At 47.2% G+C, this 13,718-nt stretch overlaps 1 protein-coding gene across 1 annotated transcript in view; it reads right to left on the bottom strand.

The window, feature by feature from the left end:
• Positions 1 to 12,817, bottom strand: part of LOC143955424 (uncharacterized) — a 65,060-nt gene extending 52,243 nt beyond the window's left edge. Inside the window, exons 1-7 of the mRNA XM_077465473.1 lie at positions 12,700 to 12,817; positions 11,807 to 11,923; positions 10,994 to 11,164; positions 10,782 to 10,905; positions 10,568 to 10,665; positions 10,282 to 10,488; positions 10,045 to 10,186 (exon numbers count right to left, since the gene is read on the bottom strand). Of these exons, the coding sequence (XP_077321599.1) occupies positions 10,045 to 10,186; positions 10,282 to 10,488; positions 10,568 to 10,665; positions 10,782 to 10,905; positions 10,994 to 11,164; positions 11,807 to 11,887 (823 nt within the window). The 5' untranslated portion in view covers positions 11,888 to 11,923; positions 12,700 to 12,817. The remainder of the gene's footprint in view (positions 1 to 10,044; positions 10,187 to 10,281; positions 10,489 to 10,567; positions 10,666 to 10,781; positions 10,906 to 10,993; positions 11,165 to 11,806; positions 11,924 to 12,699) is intronic.
• Between the last annotated feature and the right edge of the window lie 901 nt (positions 12,818 to 13,718).

Below are 13,718 nucleotides of genomic sequence, written 5' to 3'. Positions count from 1 at the left end.
TTCTACCTCACCTCGGAGGCATCTAATCCGGGTCATTCTACCTCACCTCGGAGGCATCTAATCCGGGTCATTCTACCCCACCTCGGAGGCATCTAATCCGGGTCATTCTACCCCACCTCGGAGGCATCTAATCCGGGTCATTCTACCCCACCTCGGAGGCATCTAATCCGGGTCATTCTACCTCATCTCGGAGGTATCTAATCCGGGTCATTCTACCCCACCTCGGAGGTATCTAATCCGGGTCATTCTACCCCACCTCGGAGGCATCTAATCCGGATCATTCTACCTCACCTCGGAGGCATCTAATCCGGGTCATTCTACCTCACCCCGGAGGCATCTAATCCGGGTCATTCTACCTCACCCCGGAGGCATCTAATCCGGGTCATTCTACCTCACCTCGGAGGCATCTAATCCGGGTCATTCTACCTCACCTCGGAGGCATCTAATCCGGGTCATTCTACCTCACCTCGGAGGCATCTAATCCGGGTCATTCTACCTCACCTCGGAGGCATCTAATCCGGGTCATTCTACCTCACCTCGGAGGCATCTAATCCGGGTCATTCTACCTCACCCCGGAGGTATCTAATCCGGGTCATTGTACCTCACCCCGGAGGCATCTAATCCGGGTCATTCTACCTCACCCCGGAGGCATCTAATCCGGGTCATTCTACCTCACCTCGGAGGCATCTAATCCGGGTCATTCTACCTCACCTCGGAGGCATCTAATCCGGGTCATTCTACCTCACCTCGGAGGCATCTAATCCGGGTCATTCTACCTCACCTCGGAGGCATCTAATCCGGGTCATTCTACCTCACCTCGGAGGCATCTAATCCGGGTCATTCTACCTCACCCCGGAGGCATCTAATCCGGGTCATTCTACCTCACCTCGGAGGCATCTAATCCGGGTCATTCTACCTCACCTCGGAGGCATCTAATCCGGGTCATTCTACCTCACCTCGGAGGCATCTAATCCGGGTCATTCTACCTCACCTCGGAGGCATCTAATCCGGGTCATTCTACCTCACCTCGGAGGCATCTAATCCGGGTCATTCTACCCCACCCCGGAGGCATCTAATCCGGGTCATTCTACCTCACCCCGGAGGCATCTAATCCGGGTCATTCTACCTCACCCCGGAGGCATCTAATCCGGGTCATTCTACCTCACCTCGGAGGCATCTAATCCGGATCATTCTACCTCACCCCGGAGGCATCTAATCCGGGTCATTCTACCTCACCTCGGAGGCATCTAATCCGGGTCATTCTACCTCACCTCGGAGGCATCTAATCCGGGTCATTCTACCTCACCCCGGAGGTATCTAATCCGGGTCATTCTACCTCACCCCGGAGGCATCTAATCCGGGTCATTCTACCTCACCTCAGAGGCATCTAATCCGGGTCATTCTACCTCACCTCGGAGGCATCTAATCCGGGTCATTCTACCCCACCTCGGAGGCATCTAATCCGGGTCATTCTACCTCACCTCAGAGGCATCTAATCCGGATCATTCTACCCCACCTCGGAGGCATCTAATCCGGGTCATTCTACCTCACCTCGGAGGCATCTAATCCGGGTCATTCTACCTCACCCCGGAGGTATCTAATCCGGGTCATTCTACCTCACCCCGGAGGCATCTAATCCGGGTCATTCTACCTCACCTCGGAGGCATCTAATCCGGGTCATTCTACCTCACCCTGGAGGCATCTAATCCGGGTCATTCTACCTCACCCCGGAGGTATCTAATCCGGGTCATTCTACCTCACCCCGGAGGCATCTAATCCGGGTCATTCTACCTCACCTCGGAGGTATCTAATCCGGGTCATTCTACCTCACCCCGGAGGTATCTAATCCGGGTCATTCTACCTCACCCCGGAGGTATCTAATCCGGGTCATTCTACCTCACCTCGGAGGCATCTAATCCGGGTCATTCTACCTCACCTCGGAGGCATCTAATCCGGGTCATTCTACCTCACCTCGGAGGCATCTAATCCGGGTCATTCTACCCCACCTCGGAGGCATCTAATCCGGGTCATTCTACCCCACCTCGGAGGCATCTAATCCGGGTCATTCTACCCCACCTCGGAGGCATCTAATCCGGGTCATTCTACCTCATCTCGGAGGTATCTAATCCGGGTCATTCTACCCCACCTCGGAGGTATCTAATCCGGGTCATTCTACCCCACCTCGGAGGCATCTAATCTGGATCATTCTACCTCACCTCGGAGGCATCTAATCCGGGTCATTCTACCTCACCCCGGAGGCATCTAATCCGGGTCATTCTACCTCACCTCGGAGGTATCTAATCCGGGTCATTCTACCTCACCTCGGAGGCATCTAATCCGGATCATTCTACCCCACCTCGGAGGCATCTAATCCGGGTCATTCTACCTCACCTCGGAGGCATCTAATCCGGGTCATTCTACCTCACCTCGGAGGCATCTAATCCGGGTCATTCTACCTCACCCCGGAGGCATCTAATCCGGGTCATTCTACCTCACCCCGGAGGCATCTAATCCGGGTCATTCTACCTCACCTCGGAGGCATCTAATCCGGGTCATTCTACCTCACCTCGGAGGCATCTAATCCGGGTCATTCTACCTCACCCCGGAGGTATCTAATCCGGGTCATTCTACCTCACCCCGGAGGCATCTAATCCGGGTCATTCTACCTCACCTCAGAGGCATCTAATCCGGGTCATTCTACCTCACCTCGGAGGCATCTAATCCGGGTCATTCTACCCCACCTCGGAGGCATCTAATCCGGGTCATTCTACCTCACCTCAGAGGCATCTAATCCGGATCATTCTACCCCACCTCGAAGGCATCTAATCCGGGTCATTCTACCTCACCTCGGAGGCATCTAATCCGGGTCATTCTACCTCACCCCGGAGGTATCTAATCCGGGTCATTCTACCTCACCCCGGAGGCATCTAATCCGGGTCATTCTACCTCACCTCGGAGGCATCTAATCCGGGTCATTCTACCTCACCCTGGAGGCATCTAATCCGGGTCATTCTACCTCACCCCGGAGGTATCTAATCCGGGTCATTCTACCTCACCCCGGAGGCATCTAATCCGGGTCATTCTACCTCACCTCGGAGGTATCTAATCCGGGTCATTCTACCTCACCCCGGAGGTATCTAATCCGGGTCATTCTACCTCACCCCGGAGGTATCTAATCCGGGTCATTCTACCTCACCTCGGAGGCATCTAATCCGGGTCATTCTACCTCACCTCGGAGGCATCTAATCCGGGTCATTCTACCTCACCTCGGAGGCATCTAATCCGGGTCATTCTACCCCACCTCGGAGGCATCTAATCCGGGTCATTCTACCCCACCTCGGAGGCATCTAATCCGGGTCATTCTACCCCACCTCGGAGGCATCTAATCCGGGTCATTCTACCTCATCTCGGAGGTATCTAATCCGGGTCATTCTACCCCACCTCGGAGGCATCTAATCTGGATCATTCTACCTCACCTCGGAGGCATCTAATCCGGGTCATTCTACCTCACCCCGGAGGCATCTAATCCGGGTCATTCTACCTCACCTCGGAGGTATCTAATCCGGGTCATTCTACCTCACCTCGGAGGCATCTAATCCGGATCATTCTACCCCACCTCGGAGGCATCTAATCCGGGTCATTCTACCTCACCTCGGAGGCATCTAATCCGGGTCATTCTACCTCACCTCGGAGGCATCTAATCCGGGTCATTCTACCCCACCTCGGAGGCATCTAATCCGGGTCATTCTACCTCACCTCGGAGGCATCTAATCCGGGTCATTCTACCTCACCTCGGAGGCATCTAATCCGGGTCATTCTACAGTGGTGTGAAAAAGTGTTTGCCCCCTTCCTCATTTCCTGTTCCTTTGCATGTTTGTCACACTTAAGTGTTTCGGAACATCAAACCAATTTAAACAATAGTCAAGGACAACACAAGTAAACACAAAATGCAATTTGTAAATGAAGGTGTTTATTATTAAAGGTGAAAAAAAATCCAAACCATCATGGCCCTGTGTGAAAAAGTGATTGCCCCCTAAACCTAATAACTGGTTGGGCCACCCTTAGCAGCAACAACTGCAACCAAGCGTTTGCGATAACGTGCAATGAGGCTTTTACAGCGTCCTGGAGGAATTTTGGCCCACTCATCTTTGCAGAATTGTCCTAATTCAGTTACATTAGAGGGTTTTCGAGCATGAACGGCCTTTTTAAGGTCATACCACAACATCTCAATAGGATTCAGGTCAGGACTTTGGCTAGGCCACTCCAAAGTCTTCATTTTGTTTTTCTTCAGCCATTCGGTGGTGGACTTGCTGGTGTGTTTAGGATCATTGTCCTGCTGCAGAACCCAAGTTGGTTTCAGCTTGAGTACACGAACAGATGGTCGGACATTCTCCTTCAGGATCTCTTGGTAGACAGCAGAATTCATAGTTCCTTTTATCACGGCAAGTCTTCCAGGTCCTGAAGCAGCAAAACAGCCCCAGACCATCACACTACCACCACCATATTTTACTGTTGGTATAATGTTCTTTTTATGAAATGCAGTGTTCCTTCTACGCCAGATATACTTGGACACACACCTTCCAAAGAGTTCCACTTTTGTCTCATCGCTCCACAGAATGTTGTCCCAAAAGTCTTGGGGATCATCAAGATGTGTTGTGGAGAAATTGAGACGAGCTTTGATGTTCTTTTTGCTCAGCAGTGGTTTTCTCCTTGGAACTCTGCCATGCAGGCCATTTTTGCCCAGTCTTTTCCTGATGGTGGAGGCATGAACGCTGACCTTAACTGAGGCAAGTGAGGCCTGCAGTTCCTTGGACGTTGTTGTGGGGTCTTTTGTGACCTCTTGGATGAGTCGTCGCTGCGCTCTTGGGGTCATTTTGGGCGGCCGGCCACTCCTGGGAAGGTTCACCACTGTTCCATGTCTTCGCCATTTGTGGATAATGGCTCTCACTGTGGTTCGCTGGATTCCCAAAGCTTTGGAAATGGCTTTATAACCCTTTCCAGACTGATAGATCTCAATTACTTTCTTTCTCAATTGTTCCTGAATTTCTTTGGGTCTCGGCATGATGTGTAGCTTTTAAGGATCTTCTGGTGGACCTTACTGTGTCAAGCAGCTCCTATTTAAGTGATGCCTTGATTGTGAACAGGTGTGGCAATAATCAGGCCTGGGTGTGGCTAGAGAAATTGAACTCAGGTGTGGACAACCACAGTTCTAGTATGTTTTAACAAGGGGGGCAATCACTTTTTCACACAGGGCCATGATGGTTTGGATTTTTTTTCACCTTTAATAATAAACACCTTCATTTACAAATTGCATTTTGTGTTTACTTGTGTTGTCCTTGACTATTGTTTAAATTGGTTTGATGTTCCGAAACACTTAAGTGTGACAAACATGCAAAGGAACAGGAAATGAGGAAGGGGGCAAACACTTTTTCACACCACTGTACATCTTATAGAAAATGGACCAGTTGGCAGAGAGATGGACCTTTCATATGGTGTCCAGTATCTCCTCCTCATTTGTTGGGAACATGACGTTATATTGAGGAATGGAGATGGACCTTTCATATGGTGTCCAGTATCTCCTCCTCATTTGTTGGGAACATGACGTTATATTGGAGGAATGGAGATGGACCTTTCATATGGTGTCCAGTATCTCCTCCTCATTTGTAGGCATGACGTTATATTGGAGGAATGGAGATGGACCTTTCATATGGTGTCCAGTATCTCCTCCTCATTTGTTGGGAACATGACGTTATATTGAGGAATGGAGATGGACCTTTCATATGATGTCCAGTATCTCCTCCTCATTTGTTGGGAACATGACGTTATATTGAGGAATGGAGATGGACCTTTCATATGGTGTCCAGTATCTCCTCCTCATTTGTTGGGAACATGACGTTATATTGAGGAATGGAGATGGACCTTTCATATGATGTCCAGTATCTCCTCCTCATTTGTTGGGAACATGACGTTATATTGTAGGAATGGAGGAGGACCTTTCATATGGTGTCCAGTATCTCCTCCTCATTTGTTGGGAACATGACGTTATATTGAGGAATGGAGATGGACCTTTCATATGATGTCCAGTATCTCCTCCTCATTTGTTGGGAACATGACGTTATATTGTAGGAATGGAGGAGGACCTTTCATATGGTGTCCAGTATCTCCTCCTCATTTGTAGGGAACATGACGTTATATTGAGGAATGGAGATGGACCTTTCATATGGTGTCCAGTATCTCCTCCTCATTTGTTGGGAACATGACGTTATATTGGAGGAATGGAGATGGACCTTTCATATGGTGTCCAGTATCTCCTCCTCATTTGTTGGGAACATGACATTATATTGGAGGAATGGAGATGGATCTTTCATATGGTGTCCAGTATCTCCTCCTCATTTGATGGGAACATGACGTTATATTGGAGGAATGGAGATGGATCTTTCATATGGTGTCCAGTATCTCCTCCTCATTTGATGGGAACATGACGTTATATTGAGGAATGGAGATGGACCTTTCATATGGTGTCCAGTATCTCCTCCTCATTTGTTGGGAACATGACGTTATATTGAGGAATGGAGATGGATCTTTCATATGGTGTCCAGTATCTCCTCCTCATTTGTTGGGAACATGACGTTATATTGGAGGAATAGAGATGGACCTTTCATATGGAGTCCAGTATCTCCTCCTCATTTGTTGGGAACATGACGTTATATTGAGGAATGGAGGAGGACCTTTCATATGGTGTCCTGTATCTCCTCCTCATTTGTTGGGAACATGACGTTATATTGAGGAATAGAGATGGATCTTTCATATGGTGTCCAGTATCTCCTCCTCATTTGATGGGAACATGACGTTATATTGAGGAATGGAGATGGACCTTTCATATGGTGTCCAGTATCTCCTCCTCATTTGTTGGGAACATGACGTTATATTGGAGGAATGGAGATGGACCTTTCATATGGTGTCCAGTATCTCCTCCTCATTTGTTGGGAACATGACGTTATATTGAGGAATGGAGATGGACCTTTCATATGGTGTCCAGTATCTCCTCCTCATTTGTTGGGAACATGACGTTATATTGGAGGAATGGAGATGGACCTTTCATATGATGTCCAGTATCTCCTCCTCATTTGTTGGGAACATGACGTTATATTGAGGAATGGAGATGGACCTTCCATATGGTGTCCAGTATCTCCTCCTCATTTGTTGGGAACATGACGTTATATTGAGGAATGGAGATGGACCTTTCATATGGTGTCCAGTATCTCCTCCTCATTTGTTGGGAACATGTTATATTGAGGAATGGAGATGGACCTTTCATATGGTGTCCAGTATCTCCTCCTCATTTGTTGGGAACATGACGTTATATTGAGGAATGGAGATGGACCTTCCATATGGTGTCCAGTATCTCCTCCTCATTTGTTGGGAACATGACGTTATATTGGAGGAATGGAGATGGACCTTTCATATGGTGTCCAGTATCTCCTCCTCATTTGTTGGGAACATGACGTTATATTGAGGAGTGGAGATGGACCTTTCATATGTTGTCCAGTATCTCCTCCTCATTTGTTGGGAACATGACGTTATATTGAGGAATGGAGATGGACCTTTCATATGGTGTCCAGTATCTCCTCCTCATTTGTTGGGAACATGACGTTATATTGAGGAATGGAGGAGGACCTTTCATATGGTGTCCAGTATCTCCTCCTCATTCATTGGGAACATGACGTTATATTGAGGAGTGGAGATGGACCTTTCATATGTTGTCCAGTATCTCCTCCTCATTTGTTGGGAACATGACGTTATATTGAGGAATGGAGATGGACCTTTCATATGGTGTCCAGTATCTCCTCCTCATTTGTTGGGAACATGACGTTATATTGAGGAATGGAGATGGACCTTCCATATGGTGTCCAGTATCTCCTCCTCATTTGTTGGGAACATGACGTTATATTGGAGGAATGGAGATGGACCTTTCATATGGTGTCCAGTATCTCCTCCTCATTTGTTGGGAACATGACGTTATATTGAGGAGTGGAGATGGACCTTTCATATGTTGTCCAGTATCTCCTCCTCATTTGTTGGGAACATGACGTTATATTGAGGAATGGAGATGGACCTTTCATATGGTGTCCAGTATCTCCTCCTCATTTGTTGGGAACATGACGTTATATTGAGGAGTGGAGATGGACCTTTCATATGTTGTCCAGTATCTCCTCCTCATTTGTTGGGAACATGACGTTATATTGAGGAATGGAGATGGACCTTTCATATGGTGTCCAGTATCTCCTCCTCATTTGATGGGAACATGACGTTATATTGAGGAATGGAGATGGATCTTTCATATGGTGTCCAGTATCTCCTCCTCATTTGTTGGGAACATGACGTTATATTGAGGAATGGAGATGGACCTTTCATATGGTGTCCAGTATCTCCTCCTCATTTGTTGGGAACATGACGTTATATTGAGGAATGGAGATGGATCTTTCATATGGTGTCCAGTATCTCCTCCTCATTTGTTGGGAACATGACGTTATATTGGAGGAATGGAGATGGACCTTTCATATGATGTCCAGTATCTCCTCCTCATTTGTTGGGAACATGACGTTATATTGAGGAATGGAGGAGGACCTTTCATATGGTGTCCAGTATCTCCTCCTCATTTGATGGGAACATGACGTTATATTGAGGAATGGAGATGGACCTTTCATATGGTGTCCAGTATCTCCTCCTCATTTGTTGGGAACATGACGTTATATTGGAGGAATGGAGATGGACCTTTCATATGGTGTCCAGTATCTCCTCCTCATTTGTTGGGAACATGACATTATATTGAGGAATGGAGATGGACCTTTCATATGGTGTCCAGTATCTCCTCCTCATTTGTTGGGAACATGACGTTATATTGGAGGAATGGAGATGAACCTTTCATATGGAGTCCAGTATCTCCTCCTCATTTGTTGGGAACATGACATTATATTGAGGAATGGAGATGGACCTTTCATATGGTGTCCAGTATCTCCTCCTCATTTGTTGGGAACATGACGTTATATTGGAGGAATGGAGATGGACCTTCCATATGGTGTCCAGTATCTCCTCCTCATTTGTTGGGAACATGACGTTATATTGGAGGAATGGAGATGGACCTTCCATATGGTGTCCAGTATCTCCTCCTCATTTGTTGGGAACATGACGTTATATTGAGGAATGGAGATGGACCTTTCATATGGTGTCCAGTATCTCCTCCTCATTTGTTGGGAACATGACGTTATATTGGAGGAATGGAGATGGACCTTTCATATGGTGTCCAATATCTCCTCCTCATTTGTTGGGAACATGACGTTATATTGAGGAATGGAGATGGACCTTTCATATGGTGTCCAGTATCTCCTCCTCATTTGTTGGGAACATGACGTTATATTGAGGAATGGAGATGGACCTTTCATATGGTGTCCAGTATCTCCTCCTCATTTGTTGGGAACATGACGTTATATTGAGGAATGGAGATGGACCTTTCATATGGTGTCCAGTATCTCCTCCTCATTTGTTGGGAACATGACGTTATATTGGAGGAATGGAGATGTACCTTTCATATGGTGTCCAGTATCTCCTCCTCATTTGTTGGGAACATGACGTTATATTGGAGGAATGGAGATGTACCTTTCATATGGTGTCCAGTATCTCCTCCTCATTTGTTGGGAACATGATGTTATATTGAGGAATGGAGATGGACCTTTCATATGGTGTCCAGTATCTCCTCCTCATTTGTTGGGAACATGACATTATATTGGAGGAATGGAGATGGACCTTTCATATGGTGTCCAGTATCTCCTCCTCATTTGTTGGGAACATGACGTTATATTGAGGAATGGAGATGGACCTTTCATATGGTGTCCAGTATCTCCTCCTCATTTGTTGGGAACATGACGTTATATTGAGGAATGGGGGAATGGGGGCACTTCTGCTTTAATGGTCCAGTATTTATTATTCAGTCAGCCTAAACTGATCTTATGGTCTGTTTGAGAAAGAAGACATGTTGTTACTTACCCAAGGCCATATCTACAGAAGAATCCTCCTCTTTAATTGTTCTCACCATCACTAGCTCCTGCATAGATGGCTGATTGTCCCTCACATACATGTCATTTTTCTCCCACTTAATCCCCACTTTTTTACCACTCGAGTCTTCATCCTAAATCCAGAAAATTAAAGAAATACCATCTAAATCTACAGAAAAGAACATCATTTCCTACACGCTGGCCTCTCATTCAGTTTAGTTCCAGCTACCTGATGATGGTGGGGGATGGTGTGATCTTCCTGTGTGGAATCCCGGGAATACAGAGGACGGGGACATCTCTCTGGTGGGTTCCTGGTATTAGGTGTCTCCATCTTATCCTTGTGTCCTTCAGATGGTTCCTCCATCTTTCCATACTCCTCATCCTCCTCATCATAATCTTCTTTAACAATGATATTATAATCCCAGAGGTTTCCACTCTAAATATAAAATAAAACATTCATTGTAACAATCATGCTGTGTATAAATCATAACTACCAATAATTGTTCCTCATCTACCTGATGATGGTGGGGGATGGTGTGACCTTCCTGTGTGGAATCCCGGGAGTACAGAGGACGGGGACATCTCTCTGGTGGGTTCCCATTACTGGATCCATCTGTAGGAAACACACACACTGACTGAATACATTGTTTCTATGTGTTTATCAGATGATGGGGGATCTAGGTGGAGCCTCCGTACTGCTCTCTCCTTTACAATAAAGTCTCCTCTTACCCGGTGATGTGAGGGGCGGCTGATTGTCCATCATGACGTCCTTGTAGAGATCCTTGTGTCCTTCTAAATACTCCCACTCCTCCATGGAGAAATAGACAGTGACATCCTGACACCTTATAGGAACCTGACACACACAATGATACAGTCACCATCCAGACACATCCCTTGTCTGTTACTGGATAATGTCCCAGAATTCCCAGAATCCTCCTCACCTCTCCTGTCAGCAGCTCCATCATCTTCTTGGTGACTTCTAGAATCTTCTCAAGATGGAGTCTCTCGGGTTTTAGGGAGTCACATGGAGGCACTGTGATTGGGGCTCTTCCATTGGAATAACTGTTGGGTGACATTCGCTCCCAGTTTGTCTTCTTCACTACTTCATAAAGCTGTGTATAAGGACATGGTAAGTGTGATAATGATGTCAATTCCCAGAATCCTCCTCACCTCTCCGGTCAGGTCTGTGTTTTATTAATAGAGATGAGAGTGATGTCATGTGACCTCCCAGAATCCTCCTCACCTCTCCGGTCAGGTCTGTCTTTTATTAATAGAGATAAGAGTGACGTCATGTGACCTCCCAGAATCCTCCTCACCTCTCCGGTCAGGTCTGTGTTTTATTAATAGAGATAAGAGTGATGTCATGTGACCTCCCAGAATCCTCCTCACCTCTCCGGTCAGGTCTGTCTTTTATTAATAGAGATAAGAGTGATGTCATGTGACCTCCCAGAATCCTCCTCACCTCTCCGGTCAGGTCTGTGTTTTATTAATAGAGATAAGAGTGATGTCATGTGACCTCCCAGAATCCTCCTCACCTCTCCGGCCAGGTCTGTGTTTTATTAATAGAGATAAGAGTGACGTCATGTGACCTCCCAGAATCCTCCTCACCTCTCCGGTCAGGTCTGTGTTTTATTAATAGAGATAAGAGTGATGTCATGTGACCTCCCAGAATCCTCCTCACCTCTCCGGTCAGGTCTGTGTTTTATTAATAGAGATAAGAGTGATGTCATGTGACCTCCCAGAATCCTCCTCACCTCTCCGGTCAGCAGGTAGATGATCTCCAGGGTGAGGTTCAGTATTTTCTTGATTATGTGATCTTGCTTCTCATCCATCATCCTGGATTCGGTTGCTGGTCTTTCAGAACGTTCCTTCTGTGGATGGACAATAAGCTGGGTAAATGGTCTAGGTTGTCTCGGGACGGGAAGAGTGTAGGGGTTACAATGCTGAATTACACACATGGTAAAGTAATAGGAATCCACACACTGACTGCTGTGTAGTAATCTGGGAGGGGATCTGGACTCAGTTACGATGGGATGTCCGGGTTCTGTGGTCATACATGGTCTGAGATTCCTACACACCACTTCAGTCAAATGTAACTTTTCAGTGATGCCGGATTTATGTCTCTTGACCTTCTACTAAAGGAGTCACCACAGATCTGTGATCCCCGATTGGTGGATTTGTGAAATTTGTCATGTGACTATCTGTTCGGGAGTCATTAGTCCATGTAGAGCCTAAAGTTATGGGTCAGCCCCAGGCGGAAAGAACCCGGACCTTGCAACATCGTACAGTCGTACCCCATCTCACTCCAGCCCACCCACAGAACGGCGCCCATCACCCACCAGAAGGAAACATCCATAACTTCACCACCGGCAGCCTAATAAGGACAGCCACCTCCATGAAATTAGCTTCACATGAAAAGCCTCCGTTCGTCTTTCTATATGGCCGCTGTACATCTCTGGACTCGGGGAACATAGACAGGAGGTGTCCACGTACAACCACTTATAAGATATATCGCTGTCTGATTTTATTCCTATATAACGGGACATCTATGTGTATAGGAACTAGGAAGATATTATAGAGGTGTGTAGAATCGTCTGCCGGTGACAGGACGTTATATGTCTGGAAATAGAAAATAAGATCTCATTACCTCCTCTGCTGCCAGTTCCAGCAATGTCTCCTCTCTACTTCCTCCCGTATAACCTCTCACCTCTCACCCGGAACTTCTATTTATAACCTGACATCACTTCCTGTCTGGTCCTTACCCCTCCCCCCTTCCTTGTGCATGTGTTACCTTTCTTCTTCTCTCCCCTGGTGGTCATGGTGCAAAGTGCCATCTCCTCTTGGTGAGGGTTCTCTACACCGACCTGATATCACAAAGATGGCTGCCCCTCATCCAAAACCAAATAAATCTGTTCCTTCTCTCTTGGTGGTCCTCCTCTATTCTCCCTCTCTTGGTGTTCCTCCTCTATTCCCCCTCTCTTGGTGTTCCTCCTCCATTCTCCCTCTCTTGGTGTTCCTCCTCTATTCTCCCTCTCTTGGTGTTCCTCCTCTATTCTCCCTCTCTTGGTGGTCCTCCTCTATTCTCCCTCTCTTGGTGTTCCTCCTCTATTCCCCCTCTCTTGGTGTTCCTCCTCCATTCTCCCTCTCTTGGTGTTCCTCCTCTATTCTCCCTCTCTTGGTGTTCCTCCTCTATTCTCCCTCTCTTGGTGGTCCTCCTCTATTCTCCCTCTCTTGGTGTTCCTCCTCTATTCCCCCTCTCTTGGTGGTCCTCCTCTATTCTCCCTCTCTTGGTGTTCCTCCTCCATTCTCCCTCTCTTGGTGTTCCTCCTCTATTCTCCCTCTCTTGGTGTTCCTCCTCTATTCTCCCTCTCTTGGTGGTCCTCCTCTATTCCCCCTCTCTTGGTGGTCCTCCTCTATTCTCCCTCTCTTGGTGTTCCTCCTCTATTCTCCCTCTCTTGGTGTTCCTCCTCTATTCCCCCTCTCTTGGTGGTCCTCCTCTATTTTCCCTCTCTTGGTGTTCCTCCTCTATTCTCCCTCTCTTGGTGTTCCTCCTCTATTCCCCCTCTCTTGGTGGTCCTCCTCTATTCTCCCTCTCTTGGTGGTCCTCCTCTATTCCCCCTCTCTTGGTGTTCCTCCTCTATTCTCCCTCTCTTGGTGTTCCTCCTC

The sequence above is a fragment of the Lithobates pipiens genome, unplaced genomic scaffold (assembly GCF_037356315.1).
Source record: "Lithobates pipiens isolate NorthernLeopardFrog02 unplaced genomic scaffold, aLitPip1_a1.2 Scaffold_35, whole genome shotgun sequence".
Lineage (NCBI taxonomy): Eukaryota > Metazoa > Chordata > Amphibia > Anura > Ranidae > Lithobates > Lithobates pipiens.
This window is presented reverse-complemented; position numbering and strand designations above follow the sequence as displayed.